This window comes from Toxotes jaculatrix, chromosome 3 (assembly GCF_017976425.1).
Source record: "Toxotes jaculatrix isolate fToxJac2 chromosome 3, fToxJac2.pri, whole genome shotgun sequence".
Taxonomy (NCBI): domain Eukaryota; kingdom Metazoa; phylum Chordata; class Actinopteri; family Toxotidae; genus Toxotes; species Toxotes jaculatrix.
Genome location: NC_054396.1, coordinates 17931819 through 17951447, shown reverse-complemented (window position 1 = coordinate 17951447; position 19629 = coordinate 17931819). Strand labels below are relative to the sequence as shown.

General features: G+C 40.1%; 2 protein-coding genes across 2 annotated transcripts in view; both read right to left on the bottom strand.

Annotated features, from left to right (window-relative positions):
* Positions 1 to 203: 203 nt before the first annotated feature.
* On the bottom strand, positions 204 to 2835 carry inka1b (inka box actin regulator 1b). The gene is made up of 3 exons (XM_041033047.1): positions 2722 to 2835; positions 2574 to 2626; positions 204 to 1421 (listed from the first exon to the last, which is right to left on the bottom strand). Exons 2-3 carry the CDS (start codon positions 2574 to 2576, stop codon positions 492 to 494), a joined length of 933 nt encoding a protein of 310 aa, XP_040888981.1. The 5' UTR covers positions 2577 to 2626; positions 2722 to 2835; the 3' UTR covers positions 204 to 491.
* A 1206-nt stretch (positions 2836 to 4041) lies between these two features.
* Positions 4042 to 19629, bottom strand: part of gnai2b (guanine nucleotide binding protein (G protein), alpha inhibiting activity polypeptide 2b) — a 41606-nt gene continuing 26018 nt past the window's right edge. The window contains exons 2-9 of the mRNA XM_041034033.1: positions 17452 to 17494; positions 16118 to 16259; positions 12099 to 12259; positions 9125 to 9253; positions 6952 to 7081; positions 6308 to 6461; positions 5910 to 6102; positions 4042 to 5246 (exon numbers count right to left, since the gene is read on the bottom strand). Of these exons, the coding sequence (XP_040889967.1) occupies positions 5912 to 6102; positions 6308 to 6461; positions 6952 to 7081; positions 9125 to 9253; positions 12099 to 12259; positions 16118 to 16259; positions 17452 to 17494 (950 nt within the window). The 3' untranslated portion in view covers positions 4042 to 5246; positions 5910 to 5911. The remainder of the gene's footprint in view (positions 5247 to 5909; positions 6103 to 6307; positions 6462 to 6951; positions 7082 to 9124; positions 9254 to 12098; positions 12260 to 16117; positions 16260 to 17451; positions 17495 to 19629) is intronic.

Genomic DNA, 19629 nt, shown 5'->3' with positions numbered 1-19629 from the left:
TTTACTGTGATGACCACACCCAACCTCCCTTTTTTAATCAGGAACAAAAGTTGAATTTACTGAGTTTACAAAGCTTTAATGCAGTTCCTGTTAGTTTTCTTTTAATTTTTATTACTGATTTGTGATGTGAATAGCTGTTGTATTTATACTTCTTAAAATTCTTTGTCAAGGAATTTTATCCCTGATTGCTGACTGAGCTCAAAAGATAACACAAAATGCTGCACTGATGTCAGTGGTGGTCAGAAGAATCCTAAAATGGTGTGATTATCCACATGAAGAAAGAAAGTGACAGATGGCTAAAATAATTTGATTTTTAACAGCATTTAGAACTGGTCAGACTCAGGCAGGAACAGAACGCATTTTCATTAAATACACACAAAAAAAAAACTTTATTCCAGATGTATCAACATTATTCACAAAATCCAGTTATGAAAATAGAACCATCTTATTTTAATTTCTGTTAAAGGGTCAGTCCATAATTATAGCCTCACTCAAATGTATCCAATGATGTCATTGCATATGATGGGTTGTCGGCTGCCAGTCTTCATGAGAGCGGTGAACTGGTAGAAGTCAGTGTCCATTTGATGCAGTCCTGTGTGGGACTGGTGAAAGAAAGGTTTTAGAACCTGGGCTCCCACGGGACAGGACATCCGTTTGGAAGCCCCAGCAGCCCTGCTGACCCTTGTGGAGTCTACTGGCCTTGGCCTCACCTCCACACTTTTAGACATCCCTGCCAGTCTCTTGCGCATGTTGACCAAAATGTCTTTAGCAAGGCGCCGGCCTGCACTGGGCTTTAGTTGTGTTGGCTCAGGACACTCTGGTAGGTCCATCCAGTTCTTTATTAGGTCAGCAAAACTGTTGTCCCCCAGAACGAGGGGCTGTCTGTTTCTGCTGCGGCTCAGCAGCGATGTTGTCCAATCCTCTGGGCCACTGGCCTCAAATGAGGTCCAGCGCTCCAGGCAAGCGTCCGAGGTTGATTTGGGACGGATATGGCAAGAAGATCCTCTGTTTGTGCGGAGGCAGGCAGAAGAGGAGACTCGCACGTTTCTGGTCCTCCTCAGCACCACACCTTCATCTTGCCAAGAAGCCTCAGAGTAGCCTGAGTCAAAGTCCACACTCTTTTCACTGCTGGGGGAGCCCTGTGCCAGTCGTTCATGCTCCTGCTGCTCTTCCTCCTCTTCCAATGGGCTGGCCAGGCAGCAGGCAGAGTCATATGTGCTGGCTTCACTGGCGTCAGAAACACGTAGCCGGGCGAGTCGCTCCTGCTGTGCCTTTTGTTTGCAGAGCCGTGTTGCAGCGAAGGACCGAACGCATGGATCGCTCAGCGGCCTCGGCCTGCTTATCTGCTTCAGGTCCTGCAAGGATCTCATCATGTACTGCATTTGATCCCGGAGGCAGTCAGTAGAATCTCCTAAACACAGCTACACAATGAGAAAGACACAAAGACTTAGTGGTGCAGGCAGAATTCATATAAAGTCTGGATTTAAAAATAATACTTCTACCAAAACAACTTAAAGTGAGAAAAGTTATAGTCAACTTTTGCAGCAGACTACAGAGCAGCTAGGCTGTGTCCTGGCCAGTCTAGCTGAGGCTTGAACAGTTCCCTGTGTTATTTCCAGAACTGGGCCAATAAGATTTTTACCAGCTGAGATCACTCTCGCTCTATGACCATATAACAAGTGAAGCATTCCTGACAAACCTCAGAGCAGCTTTATGGAGACCATCCCGTGAAGTATGATCCCAGAAAATGAAAGAGTCGTGGCTCTGAGAACAGGATGCACATTTTATACTGGGAAAACGCTCCCTGCCTCCTAAAGCTAGAGGGGAAGTTTGAACAAAGTAGAGCTGAATCATGGAGGAGTGCAGAGGCTCGCTTATGCTCTCTGGATTCCCCTAACTCACAGGATGTTGACTGGTCTGTATTATGAAGCAGGAAATGACAGCAACGTTTTGGAATTACACATTGATCAAGTATTAATTATAAATCACGCCCTCAGATTAAGCAAAATCAGTGCAAATATAATCAGAAGATTAGTTTTTAACAAGTTGGAGTATTAAGTTTGTTGAGCTTCTCTGCCCTGCCACAGCTTGGCTTGGGAGTAGTCAGGACACCACAATGCCATGATGTTATCACAGCTGTGGGTGCTGAACCATTTGGCCCCTGGGAGAGACTTATCTGACATACAGAGACATCCTCAGTGGGACTCTGTGGTCAGTCTGCCACTTTTAAAATGCCCTGTTCTCCTTGGCTGCTTTCACACAACGGGGAGAAGTGATTCACTCTGTTGTATACATTTGGCAAGAACAGTTTGGTTTGAATAAACTGTGACTTGGGGGGATTACAATACACATAGTACACTATCAGTTAAAGAAACATTTCAAACTTTTTTTCAGGCGTTAAAGGACGAATTTTTGAAAATCTGTACAAAATCTACACCAAGTCGTGAGGAAAAAAAATCCTTAAGTGTGAGAGTTCAATGATTTTTGCAATCACAATTGAACTACTGCAATGCATCACCAAAACTTTCTACATATGTGAAAGCTCGTGGAAAAAAGGGAGAAAAAAAACTTACCATTGCTTGTGAGGAAATGTCTGCAGTGAAGTTCAGAATCCTGTCAATTGTTCCTACAACAAAAAAAAACAACGCATCAGATAAGTAATTAAGTAGATAAGTGGTACACTTCTTCAGACATTAGTAAATTACTAGTAAAAACACTCACCTTTGCATTTGGTTTAAAATTAATCCCAGCTCGTTCCGCAGCTCCACAAATGAGCAGATGATTGGTCAAAACTGACGCCTCTCTGCGTCCTCTCTCCTCTGAACCTGATGAAGGTCTGCCTGCAGACTTTGACGATGCTGAGCTTTTCTCTGCAGCAAATCAGCGCGGCGCATCACGAAATCAGCCAATGGCAAGTCGCCTGAAACAGGATACCTCCCTGTGCAATTACAGCGGTTCATACTGTAACTGTGTGCTGTCACACTACGCTGCTGAGGCTCCACATCTGGAGCTGATATGTAACACGAAATAAATGATCACAGAACGTTTTGGAAGTGTTTTAACTATTTAGTATGCAAATACTATTAAATGTCAACTACCGACAATGACAAGCGTATTCGATAAATAACTGCATTATTTTCGAGAGCAACTCTTCATTGTAGATTAATTGTAGGTTGTGCAGTTTAACGCAGACTATAAATTGCCACTTTTGCAAAAGTTTGTCTTGGACAAATACTGTGATCCTGCAGCGCCGCACAGATGTGCTGGTCTACTGAAATCTACATGTCGCCACCTTGTGGATCTTTGTAAATACGACCTCCCATATTACCATTCTCCTTTGTCACTGAATATAAACCCTTTCACACCTTTTATTAAGGTCTGAGCACTGCATTCGGTCCATTCACCATTCTTTTCTTAACGGATGCTTGGAAATGCAAACATGGTAGTGGGCTCAAGTGAAGGCTCATTTCATTTGGAGATGAGCAAAGTATTCATGACTGCACCTCCTCACCTCACCTCTTTGGATGCTGATAACACTTTGTATTGTAATTCAGCCGAGTACAGTGGCGAAAGAAAAACTCCCCCGAGCCTTTACTTAAGTAAAAACACCTACACAAAAAAGCACAAATACTCCATTACAAACCAAAGTCATGAATCCAAAATCATACTTACCTACAGTAAAAATTGGAGCTGTGGTAGTGTTTTGGTTTTTTTTTAAACTCACAGACATCTGAAATGTGACAAGGAAAGATTCAAGAAAGGAACCAGTATCAAAACAGATTCACTCATGTCCTATTGCTCTTAAAGCAAACCTCTGAGTTTGGGTTTTATATGAGGAATAAAACAAAACATACTACTGATTCACTCTCATGCACTTGATCAGTTCCAGAGCATTTCTATATCCATTCTGTAGTTCTCTTTCTATATTGTTTTTAGTTTATCTTTAGAAGAGCTGTGGAAGTGAAGGAAAAGAGTAATCTGATGTTTATGCATTTTCTTTTGACACATCACACTGCAGGAAAATAAAAAGATCATGTGACCAAACTTTTATTTACATTTTACAAGTGATTGACTTTTATCGTAATATTAATGAACAACTATCATCCATTTGTCTCAGTGTTGTGGTGCATCTTAAATCATGGGTTATGTGAACTGAAGTGGAGTAGAAATAGCCCTAATTCACACTATGAAGATAGCATGTCTCTAAAGAACAAGTGTAAACAGATATCAAGGCACAAACATATGGAGAAAGACTTGGAATGAAACAAATAGTACAGAACAATCCATGTTAGGAACAGACATAACCACTTAAAAAATCTTGCAGATATCTTAAAAGTGACACATAACCATTTCTGTTTTGTTTCTTTAAAGAAGTTACTTAAGGAATGTTATTCAGTTTGTGGGGGGATACAGGCTAATCTATGGACAGTCATGCAGAACAATGCACTATAGTACAACTGTGAATGTTGATTCTGTGTAAACATTGTACAAAAAAACATTTTCCCTTCATCGGTTTCCATTCTCCATGCTTGTTTGTTGTCTTCTAAAAAATAAGCTCTGTGCAGTCAAAAGGTTCATAAAATGCCAACGTTAGTTAACATAAGTTAATGTGGTTTTTATAAAAAGTTGGTTTTGTACTGTATCCGCTTATTAAACTTCAAATGCAAAAGGGAAATGAAAACCTACAAAACACAAACTGAATACAAAAAAATGAGACTGAACAAATCTGATAACTACCATTAAACAAGTGGTTCTCAAACTGGTCTTGAATGTTTATTGAGGAAGAGAAATACTTTAATTATACTGTATTTTCATTGGCTATGTGGCATGAGCAGATAATGTTATGGTAAGTTTTACTTCCAACAGTTATTTTCCACTCAAGTCAGTTCATATAATTTATATTATAAATCTAATTTTAAAAAGACAACAAAACAACTGAAATTCTCTGGTGAGTGCCTTGACTGTTAGTGGTTCTTTTCCCAATTAGGGGTTCTTGGTCAAATCTCTATGTGCTCGATGCTCAGTTTGAATAGAATGAGAACTCCTGATCAAGAACGGTAAGAAATATATATAAAAATAATAATAAACACATTAGACAGAGAATGTGATGGTTGCAAATCAGTGATTGTTGAAGTTCTTTCAGGTTTCCACCCCCTAGGAATCAAGTCTGTTATGGTTTTCATTATGAAAAGCAGTAATCGTCACATGGCAGTCTCTCATGCAGTCTGTGAGTGTCAGGCATCCTCCTGCACGAAAAGCAAGATGACAAGCACAGCAGGTTTACAGAAATACAACACAAACGTAGACAAAAGCTGTTCCACCATTTTTATGTACAAGCACTTTAAATTATGTTTCCTCAATTATCCTGCTCAGTCTGGTTCTCGCCAATTACAGCAAATCACACAGAAACAGACAGGTGTTATTATGAAGTGCATTTTGAGCCTGAAGCTCTGACTGGAGAGTGCAGAACACCTGAGAGTTAATGTGACCTGTCAGGTTGCACCAAAAAGGTAAGCGGAACCATGACCACAGTCTGTTTTGTTCCCAACAGACTGCATTGTTTTTGTGCATTTACCAGTCCAACCTCAGAATTTGAAACATTATTAACCAACCATCCAAACTAAAGCTGCTAGAACCTCTCTTTTCTCACTTGTAGGACTAATAAAACCAGCAAACATTCATTCATTGGAGAAGGTGGAACATGATGATTTTTTTATTTTAATAGAGCAGTTTTTAAATTGGTGTCAATTAATTTTCTGTCAGTCAATCGATGAATGCTAAGTATGTAGACTACTATATATCATTATTTGCCCAATCAATAGTCCACCTAAATGATATAAAAGCAGATCTAAAACATTTTATGGCTTCACAGTAACATTCTCACCCACCTTGTCATTGCTGTAACCTACCTTTAGAAAAGACCACAGTCTTTCAGGTTGTTCTTAATAATGACGTCAGTGACGGCGTCAAACACAAACTGCACGTTCTTGGTGTCAGTGGCACACGTGAAGTGGGTGTAGATCTCCTTGGTGTCCTTTTTCTTGTTCAGGTCCTCAAACTTGGTCTGAATGTAACTGGCAGCCTCATCAAACTTGTTGGCTCCTGGGAAGCAACAGTTTGGAGATATGAGGAGGCGATTTGTTTTTAAGGATGACAGATTACTTATTCTTATGTTGTGTTTTGTTTGTAAGCCACTGCAATGTCAACTGCATCCACAGCGACCTGTCTGTGGTTTTACTGCAGATGTTTAAGTATGAAAGCGCTGCTCTCAGGTGCTGCATAGCCTCTCATATATTCCACTCCATACCTGTGTATTCTGGGAAGCAGATGGAAAGGGGGCTGCGAGTGATCTTCTCCTCAAAGAGATCCTTCTTGTTCAGGAAGAGGATGATGGAGGTCTCAGTGAACCACTTGTTGTTGCAGATAGAGTCAAAGAGCTTCATGCTTTCATGCATTCGATTCTAAAGAGAAGCAAAATCAGTCATGGCTTGTGGCCTCCACCAAAGCACAACAACACATCAGAACTGCCACCAGGGGACAATGTTGTTTAATATTTTAAATGTGAGGAATAACCAGTGCAGGGGAGGTTCTTCAGAGCATCATTTGGTCATGTCTCTCCTGAGCACTTAGCGTTAAATTCATAAGCAGTTCAAGAAATCGGGGTCAATTGGCTCAAGTCACTTGAAAAATTAGCTATTAGGACTATTATTATATAATTGCACTCCTCATGTTCAACTGTAAATGTATCATGAAACTCCAATGTACCAATTTTACCACCTGGAACTCACTATTATTGAGCCATAATCAGGACCGATGGGCAGCGTATAATGCTGTACAATCTAAACTACTTCATACTGTAAATGAGCCAAAGAGCAGATTTAAACAGCTTGTAGTTCAAGTTCATCCGTGCAAAAGAAGACACACACACACCAGAAATGGATTTTTCCTTACCATCTCCTCATCCTCAGCCAGCACCAGGTCATAAGCACTTAGTGCAACACAGAAGATAATGGCTGTGACTCCTTCAAAACAGTGAATCCACTTCTTCCTCTCTGAGCGTTGGCCTCCTACATCAAACATTCTGCAAGGGAGATGAAGCAAATGAGGCATATTGTTTGTGTGTGTGTGTGTGTGTGTGTGTGTGTGTGTGTGTGTGTGTGTGTGTGTGTGTGTGTGTGTGTGTGTGTGTGTGTGTGTGTGTGTGCGTGCGTGTGTGTGCATGCATGCACTGGTGGGGGTGGAGTGAGGTCACAATGAAAGGTAGTAAGGTGAATGTGATAGAGAACAGGGTGGTGAAGAGGACATTTCAGGAAGAATGACAGTGAAGAAGGGAGGAAGATGAAAGTTGGGGTGACATTCCATCCCTGGAAGTGCATTAAGTTTTCATGAGGATGCTTTGAGAACAAAAGTGGTGCAGGGGTGGAGAGGTGTCCGTCAGATATCTGACAAAAGATTGCAGGGTCAATGCGGGCTATAAGAGGCAGGCCTCTATATTCAGGGCAGAGCACTGGCTAATGGGCAAGCTGAGCGCTGTGATCGAAGCTGTTAAGAGGTGTGAGCAAAACCCTGCAGACAGCCGAAGTGATATTACTCTGCCACATCCAGGACAGCTGCCATACTCTGATGATACAGATGACAAATATGAAGTCTCAGTGAACCTGCAATCTGTTTAGGTTAGCAGACGCCCAATAAGCACCATCTTGATAGATCTAAATTAATCTGCTTTCAAAAGATGGCATTTCTCTGCATCTATAAGTATTTCCTTCTTGTACTTATTATGGCAAACAGGGCCGAATTACAAAAATGTGACTTTCTTCTTATTGATTGCCTCCATGTTTTATTCAGGCCAAATATTGAGGCTGTGACAGAGGGTAAATATCAGAGAGTTTATCAGGAAACAGGTCACACCAGAGCCATGTGGCTGCTGCTTCCTTTTTTTTTTTTTTTTTTTTTTTTATTAGCCAGATCTGTTTAGTTACTTTACAGAGAGCTGGGTATTTCATACACTGCTCAAGAACTAAAAAAAAAAAAAAAAAAAAAAAAAAGACAAACCAAACAAATGAGATGTGTAAAAATAACTACATATCTCTATTTCAGATACATTCTTATATATAACATATTTTATTACCTACACTCTATACAGGATTTTAATGTGTTTTAATATAGGTCCTGATATCAAATGTTCAAACGCTTCCATTAAGAGATATATCCATATTTCCACTACTATCCCACACGAGTACTCAGGCTAGGTCAGAACATATTTTATGTAAGATCTACAGTGCTGTGCCACAGAGGACATACTCAAATGTTAGCACTAAATAAAGCTCTGGTTTTATTGAGTGAGAGCACAGCGCGCAGGTCTAATTTATTTATTCGGCTCTAAGTGCAATCGTGATAATTAGCCATTTAATTGCTGGTATAATTTGGCCTCTGAGTAGCTGAGTTGCACATTTCATGGCAGGAGGGTCAGTCGCCCCTTTATGCTAGTAATGCTGGGACCAAAAAAAAAAAAAAATGTCTAGCAATTTCTGAGTAATGTTGTTAACTAGGTATATGGCCAGTGTTCATTATGCTTTTGTTTTATTGTTCAGAGCAGGTGCAGAGGAGGGTGATATTGCAATATCACTGCTTACACTGATAGGACCTAATTCAATGAAAACACTTATGTTGACATAAATATATTCACTCTGCTACTTTAAAATCCAAGCTAGTTTTTTCCCCTTGCTGCTGTCAAAACAGCATCAAGGGCAGTTACATTTTACTCAGTGTCTTGGTCATGTTTCATATGCTGTTGTGTGGCCAGTAACACTATCTGACAACCGGAAGTTTTTTTTTTTTTTTTTTTTAATGTATCACCAAATAACACTGTAAGCAAGCATCAGAAGTGAGTGAACACTAGGGGCTCATATAACCACTCAGGTTACTTACTGTCAAATGCAACCTCGGTCAGCTGCTAAGTGAGAGTTCCCTGGACTATGGCTAAAGTGCTTGTTTTGATAAAAGGGAGGCAGGGTGAGATTGGTGACGGTCGACTATTTTTCATTTCTTTCTTTCGTTCTTTCTTTTCAGCAAATTACCTTAAGTCTGTTAACACTGATATCATATCAGTGCTATTTGACCTTACTTGAAGTGCAGCTCCTTGAAAGTGAAGTGAGTCTCCACAATGCCAGTGGTCTTGACCCGAGTTCGCAGCACATCCTGCTGGGTGGGGATATAATCTGCTTTAGCTATCCTCTCCAGGTCATTCAGGTAACTAAGAAAGAAAGAGAGAGTGATCAAGACTGTCACATGATTTGCAACCTACAAAAGAGAATAAAAAAAATAGGTCGACAACAAGTGAACACACAGGAGCAGGTGCATTAACATCCAAATCAGTCTGCATTTTACTGTGAACTGCTCTGAACTGTAATGAACTCTGGCAATTTTGTCAACTCTCTGTGGAGTGACTCATATTCTGCTGCATAAAATGACAAGAGTTCTAAACTTCAATCGTAGCATTTCATTAGATTGCTTTAGTGCCTTGTAAGGAATTATGCTCAGTAGAGTCCTCTAACAATAATAATAATAGTTATAACCAAATGCTTTGTGCAGGTGAGACGCCAATAAATCGGTTGTCAGCCTCCCAGGACCACAGCTCTGGACCATTGTTGAGAGAAATCAGGTTTAATCAACATGAACATGTGGATGAACACAGCAGCAGCAGTCACAAACACAGGCCATTTGATATCTCTAAGTTCTGAATGTTTAACAGCTCATTAACAGGAACAGCAGCCCATTCACATTATTATTTCCCTGTATCAGAGTCCTCACTGAAAACTGTGGCTATTCTCACATGTTCAAGATACTGTAGGTGGTCATCCACACTCACTGCTGATATTTATTTAAACATGTATGTACTGCTGCTTATCTGCTGCCTCTCAAAGCTACATAACATTTCTTTTTTGTGTTCTTTTCTTTGTCTGTGATAAAAGCCAAATATTTTTACAGTCAATATACTGAATACTGTTTATTATTATTAAGTAACAAAGCCTGCAGCCATCAGATGCTTTAGCTGGGTTTTGATTTGTACATTTCAGTTCACTACATATTGCATCTCCTACCACAGATATATGTAATGCCTGGTGAAAGGCCCTGTATCTAATGCAGTTATTTGGGGATACATTTTTCATCATCACTCCAGCCTCTGCTGCGCTGATGAGATGAGGTCAGACCGTGGATGCCAAGTATCAACCCTGCACTTACTCTGTATTCACATAATAAATCCCCATGTGAAATAGCTGACTGAAATGTCTATTCGAGACCCCTAAGGGATTACCACTAGACCCACGAGTACTATGTACTATCCTTAGTGGGAGGATTTCTATGGCAACATGCATATTCTTTACTGATTTGCTCTACTTTAGTGAATTTGATGTATAGTATTTGTGAAAAACATGGTTATTTGTTGTTCCTTCTGTGATCTATTAAAATACATTATTCCAAAGCGATCAATAGGGCCATGAGATCAATTTGCACAAATGATTTGCCTCTTAAAAGCCAGACTGCAGGCAGGTTTTGTTACTTGTAAGAGCAGCATTGAAAGTATGCAAAAATGATGAAGAGAACATTACACAAGGTCAATGCAAAACAGAGATGCTAGTAAAAATTCAAAGGAGAAAGACTGGAAAAATGTATTTCTTTCATTTTCGCTCTTTATAGTTGTTCATTCACAACTTTCTTTTCACACTTTCTATCTATCCTTTTTTCCCCATCTTTCCTCTGTTTTCTGACAGACTGTTGGTCAGTAGGGGAGGGTGGAAGCATCTTCACCATGCTTGACACAGCTTTCCCCTGTTACACAAGCATTGCATCATCAGCCAAGGCCAGCTGGGAGCTTTAGTGGTCCAGCCAACTTGCGCCCCACAGACAGAAAGAGACGTATATCCAGCATTTCAGTGGATGTGACAGTCATGCATGTCACATCCGGAGAAGAACAGTAATTAATGAGCTGACAAAAGCTGGCAGACTTATTGAAGTTAATGAAAACATAATAAATGATTAAACAAACATTTCTGAGTCTCAACACAGCAGTCATTACAAACTATTTCCAAATGGGATGACAGATTTATTCATGAACATATCATACAAAGCAACATTTCCAATTTTTGTATAGCCACAAAATTAATGAACTTGCTCCAGAAGAAACAAACAAAAAATAAATAATTAAACAAATAAACAAATAAATAAATAAAGTCGTCAATTGGGGGTTTACTATCAAAGCTGTCAACTTGCACAACTACCTGGCTGAAGTTTACTTGAAATAAACACAGTTTGCGTTTCTTTGTGTTTTTTTTCATCCCTCAAGACAAACTATTCTGTGCTCTGTTTATCAGTTTACTCAGTTTAATCAAACCCAGAGAGGGAAAAATAATCATTAAATGGAATTTATTGGACTATCTTTCCAGTTTCTATAGCCCTCCAGAGAAGTCAAAGACAGGTTTCTCACTGCAGCACATATGAGAGAGGCTGACAGGACTAGACCATTAGATCCATCACAAAACCACCAGCATCCCTGATGGCAGTAATATTAAACAGGCCTTAATATGACACCAACATAGAAGTAATCTGCACAGCCATCAAGCAAATGCAAACAAACGCCAAAATATCTCTTAACTGTCACTCTCTCAAGCTATTTTATATTCCTTATTATTAATAATATTTCTTATTAAAATATAAAAGTGCAGTGTTTCAGCTTTAGTTTATGCAAAAATATTTTCAAATATGAATTACAAGCAGGTTATCTGGGGTAAGAAAAACAGCACATTTACTAGGTGGCTGTGAGGTTTCCCATTTGGCCACATTTACATTTATAGTGGGATAAGAGCGTATACAGGAAGAGGTTGCATATTGATTGATGTGCAAGTGGAGAAGGACATGTAGAGACAATGTTGATAAAGGAATTCTGAACATTACAAAAGTGAGCAGAATATTGAAAAGCATAGATTCCATCAAGCTTGCACATGGCTGGAAGGTAATAATTTGTTGAAGTGTTAAACAAATGTATATTAGATTCCTAAGAGGGATCACAGAACAAAATGCACACACAAATTCACACTTACTATGCTGCAGAGTCGTTGAGCTGGTATTCTCGCGACCTTGCAAAGCAACTCTGTATGCCGCTGTCGCCCCACAGTCGCCTGATCACATTGGCCAGGTCATCAGGAAGAACACCCTGCTCTTCAGCAGCTGCAGACAGGGCAAAGAGCTGCTGGGCATCGTCCTGCAGGGGGTGATAAGGAGACAGGACCAGGTTGTTGCAATGTGAACATTAAAGCCAAAACCTACATGCAAACTGTAAACATCCTCAAACGATAGAAATGTAAAACTGAATACACAGAGGAAGTGAATAGTATAATTTACAGTAACTTCGACTGAGTAAAAAAAATGACACAGCAAACACAGCTCCCCAACAAAGATCAATAATTAAGAATCTTCTCAGCCATTAGTTCAGTTTTTGGACACATAAAGCGAAATAGATAATATGTAGTCATGGTTGTTGCGTCTCTAAACTACTGCCAAGGAAGCAAAGGTTATGGTAGTAGCAATTTAATGTGATGATGATATGACCAAAACCTACGATAAGCCGATGCCAGCCAATCTGGGCTGAGCACATGTAAGATAGGTGAGATATGTTGGTGCGACTCAAGGTAACAGCATGCAACATCGCTGTAACAGACTGTGGTTTGATTTCCCGCTGTTTGCCACCTTGTTTGTTCCTCTCAATTCTCCATTTTCCTGTTGGCATGAAATCGACCATCTTCTCTGACCTTTATTCACAGTGAGCGATATGATAAAAAATACAAAAAGTAGTAATTAATCCCTGGTCTTCCCTCCGTGCATCTGTATCAGCACAACTGTTCTGCAGTATCTGGCTGCAGGAGGGGCTGTTTCTCTGTCTACAAGGATTTTGAATGTGTGTGCAGAAAAGCAATTTTTGTCTTGTCTTGCATCTTATGCTCCTTTTGTGGGTAGTTGTGTTCTCATATTTTGGTTGATGTTTATTGACCTTGTACTGGGTGAGCATCAAGCACCACTTTCTTTATTCTGAGGAAGATAACAGACCAGTTTACTGAGTTTTTTGTCTGCATCTCAATGTTTGAAATAAATTGTTTTATTGTTGTTTAATAATATGTTTTATTCTAGATGTATTTTGTTGGGACTATGACTAGTGAGTTTATGAACCACTAATGAAAACAGATGCTTTTTTTTTTTTTTTTTTTTTTTTTTTTTTAATAAATTCAGCTGTTGGATTATCAGTGATTTATGCTGCAATGAGTCTCTGGGATTGTGATAAATTTGCTGGAAATCATCCTGCTCCCTCAACCAAACTAAACAGCCTGGATAGTGTGTAAGTGAGCATGTTTTGGTTTCATGTACGTTTTTGTGCTTGTGCGTGTGTATGCATTTGTGCACACATGCACAATCTCTGTGTGTGTGTGTGTGTGTATTTCTAAAGGGCTGCTGTGTGCACGTATGGGCAGGCTAGCACACTAATCGCCATGTGTGGGAGTCTGTGAGAGTATCGTCACGTACAAACAGCCATTTGACAAATCTGTCAGTGAGGAAAAAAAAAAAAAAAAACATCTATCCATCCCGCTCTAGTGACCACAGCAGAGTCCTCAACCCTTCTATTACAGCTTCAGTTACAGAACAAATAGGCCCCTTTCATGTTCAAGGTGGGAATGTTGCGCATTTATTCCACCACGCTGTGCTGCATAAAAGGTACGAACATAGAATGAAGGGGCATTGTTGTTCGGCCTTTAAGCCGGAAAGAGTGGTCTTCCTAACAGCGGCATAGCAGGGTCTCAGTTTGAAAAGGGCTATAGACTGGATTCACTGTAAAAATCACAGACACACACTCTTGTACAGGAATGAGTTCAGACACTGTGAGACCTCAGCGACAGCTTGTTCATAGGCTGATAAGTGTTAACAGGGTACAGCCTGAAGCTGTGACTTCTTGTTGTTGATGGTGGCGCATGTCTTCATGCATTTATGTGTGCAGAGTCAGTCTGTTTCTGTAGGACAGTTTTAATGAATACGCTGATGAGATTTGTGTGTGTGTGTTCAACCAGATTCAGACAGATTCAGACCAACTGTCAAAAATCCCAAAGATGTTCAATTTAGGATCATATTAAACAGAAAAAGACTGCACACCCTCATAAAGAAGAAAGTGAAAAAATGTTTTTGTCTTGATGTAGTTTGGCAGTTTGTTAAGCCATTAGTAACTTTTGCTTGTAAAGTTTTCCATTCTTCTGCAGCACATTTGGAGTTTAACTGTTGCAGATTTACCACCTGACGTTCTTTGTAATTTCTGAAACAGCAGGCCCTTAATTTAAGAGAGAGGAAAGCAAAAGCAGGCTTCTCTTTTCTAGCCAGGGGCTATCAATTTAGCCGGCTGAAATGACACCTTGTGCTGGCAGATTCTACCAGATGAAGTCAACTAATGAAGCTAACGTTAGCTCCATGAATTGGCTGTAATGTTTCCAGCTCCCTCTTTGTATAAGAACCACCATGTAAAAGGATCTTAAATGTGTGTTAAGTGGCTTCATAGATAGGAAAACTGGCTAAGCTATGATTATGATTATGATCATGATCATTGGTAGGGGAGGGGTTTAGTGAACAATAACCTGAAGTTGCGGGATGTAATGTCAGTCTAGACTGGCTCTCCAAACTGTTTCTGGCCTGACCTCTTTCAGAAGGTGAAAAAAAGTTCACAATACCCCACCCCACATTTCTTTTTTTAAATCACTTAAGCAAATAAAAAAAGGATTCCAGTTGAATCTTAGCAAAATAAATGTGAGCACAATAGCATCAGCAAACTCTTTTTTTCTTTTTTTACAATTTCCCAACATAAATCATTTTCATTCAACTTAGCTTCACAGCATAATTTTTCCCCCTGGTCATCCATGCGCCCCCGCAGTGGCTCTATACCCCTCTAAGGGGGCTTACCCCCTAGTTTGAGAATCATTGGTCTAAACTAAAAGAAGGAACGAATATACGAATTTGACATAAAATGATAAATCACAGTGATTAAAAAACAGAAACCAGATGATTCGGGGCCACCTGTAAGGTTCTCCTTTTACAGGTGGTAAGCTTAAAAAAAAGAGGGAATTAATTTGTCATTGCTGAGGCTGCAGAAAGCACCCGGAAAACTAAAAGTGCTTTAAAAATGTGTCTTGCCAGCACTTTTGAATAAATCCAATCCCTAAAACAGCCCTCAGTGGCCAGTCTGCTGCTGCTGCTGCTTCACACTTTCAGCCTCTTCTCTGTCTATTACAACTTTTAGGAGAGAGCAGATCAAAGATGGAGGAGGTGAAGCCTCTAAGACAAGGACTGTTTCCCTGCAGGTTACAAAGATGGATTAGAGAAGCACTACACTGTGTTCCCGTTTCTACTACCAACCGCAATTTTACCACTGATGAAAAAAAATGCTGCTGTGAACAGGTGGATGTTGAAGTCACATGATCCCACATTTGTTCAAAACACAGACACAACTCGCCAGTGTTACTGACTGAACACGAATAGCTGAGAAGAGACATGATATGAGAAACAGACCTTGTTTCCCAGAGGCATCACAGCCTTGAAATAATCTTTGTTCAGGAGGTTATACCAGAATGTGGTGAGGGAATCAAATGTTTGTAGTAAAAGATACTGGACAGTGCATGCAACTCAGTTTTTCCTCCTATTATTTTGTGCAAGCTTAAGTCTTAAGGACTACACCAGATACACAACAGCAAGATGCGGTTGATAAAACAGGCTTTGTTTTGTTGTGGCCTGAGGGAGATCCTGATCTGTCCATGGTCAGTACAGCCAGCTGAATTCTGTATTCTCACACGATGGTGATGGCTTTTAGGCTGGTCAGCTTTCTGCTCTCACTCTAATAAAACCACTGACAAACACAGTTTGTCTGGTGAAGAAAGAAACTGGTTTTAAGAGTGAAATAAGTCTTTCTTGCTTGTGATCGAAACGTGCTTATGCCCTCTGATGTAAGCTTAGAGGATGGGAACACATTGATATAATGATATATACAGAAATTTCATGTTTTAACAAATACATAGTGTTTCTGTGCGTGTCTTACCGCTCTGGCAGCGTTGCTGTAGTCTATCTTGAGACTGGCCATGGCTTTAACGATGGCCATAATAGACTGGATGGTATTGCTGTAAACCACTGCTCGGTACTGCTTACACTCATCTTCTGAATATCCATCTTCATGGATGATTCTGAGAATATCGAGAAACATGCAACATTTATTAGTGTGTCCATTAAACCTGCATTAAATTCTTTTAGCCACTTGGCGCCTAAATGCTCCACTATGTTCACCAGCTAGTGACATTCCTCAATACACCAATCATTACGCTGAACATAAAGTTATGTTATACTATTACAGAGAGTAAGAACTTGACTGGCATGTTTATGAGTAACATATTTGGGTGTTGATGCTGAAAGGCATTTGTCTGTGTGCAGTCTCTAAGTTGTCTACCAGGAAGCATATACCGTTTACTCTGCATCGCATTTATAATGCCAGCATGCTGTGTAGGATGATGTAGTGAGGGTTAACACACACTGGAACTGCCTCAACTCTGCAGCATCCATTTGATGCAGTATCCTGAGTTCACCTCTCGCAATATTATCATTCTGGACTTGAGAGTGAGGGAACTGAGTGTCTGCGCATGCAAAAGTGCAAATCCTGTCATGAGATGCAATCATCCAGACTTCATCAGGCTCTAGACGGAAGTGCAAAGAGAGCAAACTGAGATGACCCCGCATTAATTGTTAAGTAAAACTGCCAGCTGCCTTTAACAGTGTGTTGATGCAAATAATAATGAACAGTAGTAATACACGGTTGCCTAATTTTTAAGATGTTTTGAGAACACAGTTATGTTTTCCTAACTTTTTCTATTATAATGTCATGTTTTTGTAACGTTACATAATAGGGCAGTGTTGTGTTTCTGTCTTGCAGGCTGATTTATCTGTACACCCGTACGTGTTAATAACCTGGCTTCTAGAGACGACAGACTGTTCCTGCTCCAAGCTCATAAAAAATGGATTCAATGCCTGGCTAGCCCAGAGGAATGTGAATAATTAAGCCATTTAGGGTCCTGTGTATGTGTGTGTGTGTCTGTGTGTTCTGATTGGTATACAGGCATTACAAAATCCGCTGCAATCAGAAACTCTTCACATTATTCTTGTGCTAGGAGCAGTAAAGACAATAACAAACAAGAGAGGACATGACATCCCCAAGAAACCATATATAAGGACATCAAATGAACCTTATCTAACAATGACATGGTTAATGTTGTAAACTATTGAGCTAAAACTACTGGATGTCTGGGCCAAACAGAGAAAACAAGATCAGTAAAACAGAATAGAAAAAAATATATATTAAAGATAAAGATTGCTTTTGTAACTTACTTCATCTGCTTTACAATGGTGCTCTTCCCAGACTCCCCAGCACCTGTTGGAACATTAAAAGATCACAAATTACAAAGGAACTTGTGGTGCATGTTGCTGTTGTCTTTGTGTCTGTCTTTGTGAGTGGAATAAAGCTGAAAATTAGCAGCGGCTGTTTCTGCTCTGAAAACACAAGTGACCCAGTGGTGACCTGACATGAACATCCCATTTTGTACTCCGGGTTGTCTGGTTCATTTATGTTTCAATTACAGAGGACATGATGTACAGATATGCACGAAGGATTCCTCTATTCATTGCAACATTTCTTTTTCACTCTGGTAGAAGAAGGGTGCCAGGAAGAGGGATGATTTCATAGCTATCGATTATTTAATGCTTCATAGTAGCAAACTTCTTCTGAACTCATGATAAGTGCTTGATGAAAAAAGATCATTAAAATGAGTCTGAGTGTTTTAATCTATGAAATATAAATTACGTGCATTTTTCAAAGCATATCATAGATTAATTGATTGATTTTTCACTCTCTGGACAGCCATAGGTTTCCATTCACTTCAGATTCCTCTGCAAATCACCAAGCAATTGCACACAACTGTGACACTGCATTACAATAAGGTGAGAAAAACACAACAATAAAATGTTCCTTGTGATTGGTATCTAATCTAGTCTCTGCAATTTAAAGGCTCCCTGTGGAGTTTTCACCACTTGTAGCACAATGAAACAATGTTTTTGTTGCTCCCTGTATTGTTTGTATAGTGCATGCGAACAACGATGCATGACACACATTCTTGCCAGTTTTTTTTATGCTATTCTGCTGACCGACAGGCGGTGACATTAATGCTAAGAGAAAAAGTCAAGGAAGACTTTAAAAGGTAGCAAACATGAACGTGAAAAAATGCAGTATTTCAATCAGTTTAAGAATCGACTTTGCAAATGTTTTATGCGGAAGGAAATGCATTCACCTCACACGTTTGTTTGACATCAGGGGTACACACAATGTGCATTGTAATGTCATGAGAAGTCTCCAGGGCAGGCTAGGGTGAGGCAGTGCAAATTATATCTGGAAAAATATAACAGAGGTCCCAAACAGTCGTTCATAGTGATTCATTCTAAAGAGTACTTTCCTGAGTGTATGTTGTCTCTGTTTAGTCCTAAATTCCTTCCAGCCCATGCTCTCTGTCCCTCTGCTCCCTTTGTTCTCTCTGCAATTAGGAGGCTTAAGCACCTACACCTGTCTGGGTGGTGAGGCAATCTGGGAGATGTAGTGTGTGCACTGGTGGCCATTTTGGAATGCAGCAGCTGGTTTCATATGGGAATGTAGTACCCCTCTACTACATGTCCCCTTCTGATGCCACAGTGTAAACAAAACTTCGTGTACAAGCAAACTCTAATTTATTGTGTCTCGACATGACAATGCAATCAACAGAAACTTGAACATGAACAACGAATTTAGAAAAATCTAGAAATGTATGGTACCGTCTGAAAAATGGTGGGAAATAATGGAAAATATCTGCAATATCTGAGCTGAAACCACCACTCTGGTTTAATTGTAAACTCAAGACACACTTAAGACCTCAAGGGCAAGAAGAGTCCTAGTTCTGCAGATTAAAAATAAAGAATTAAAGATCCATTAAGGATTAAAAATTAAGAGCATTAGTACTGAGACAGCCGAGAAAAAAAATCATGTGCGATCCAGTAGCAAAGTCATACAACCAATTCACATGACAGCACAAAACCATTTTCTGTTTCTCCGCAAATAAACCTACTGTTCTGAATTATGAATACGGCGAGCTCTGCTTCAGCACCATTGTTATCTTGTTGAAGTGAAAAGGCTCAAGTCTTTGGCACAGCCATCGAGCTGTCAGGACCATGCCACCATGCACTGTCCCATCACGCCACCTGACCCAGCCCTGCCAAAAAACATTAGACTTGCCAGGGGCTGACGGAGCAAGTGGGACCAGCAGCGCTCCCCCCTCCTGCTGTCAACATTCATCATATTCACACACATACAGCACTTCACTGAGAGAGAGAGGGAGGAACCCAGGGCAAAGGGAGGGGTGTTAGAGCAATGTGTGGGGCTACGTTTGCTGTCATAAGAGCTGTCGCTCACACTAGACAGGCACAAAGGCAGAGAGGTAGCTGGATGGATCTCCAGGTATTTTGTGTCTCGATGACAAAAAAATA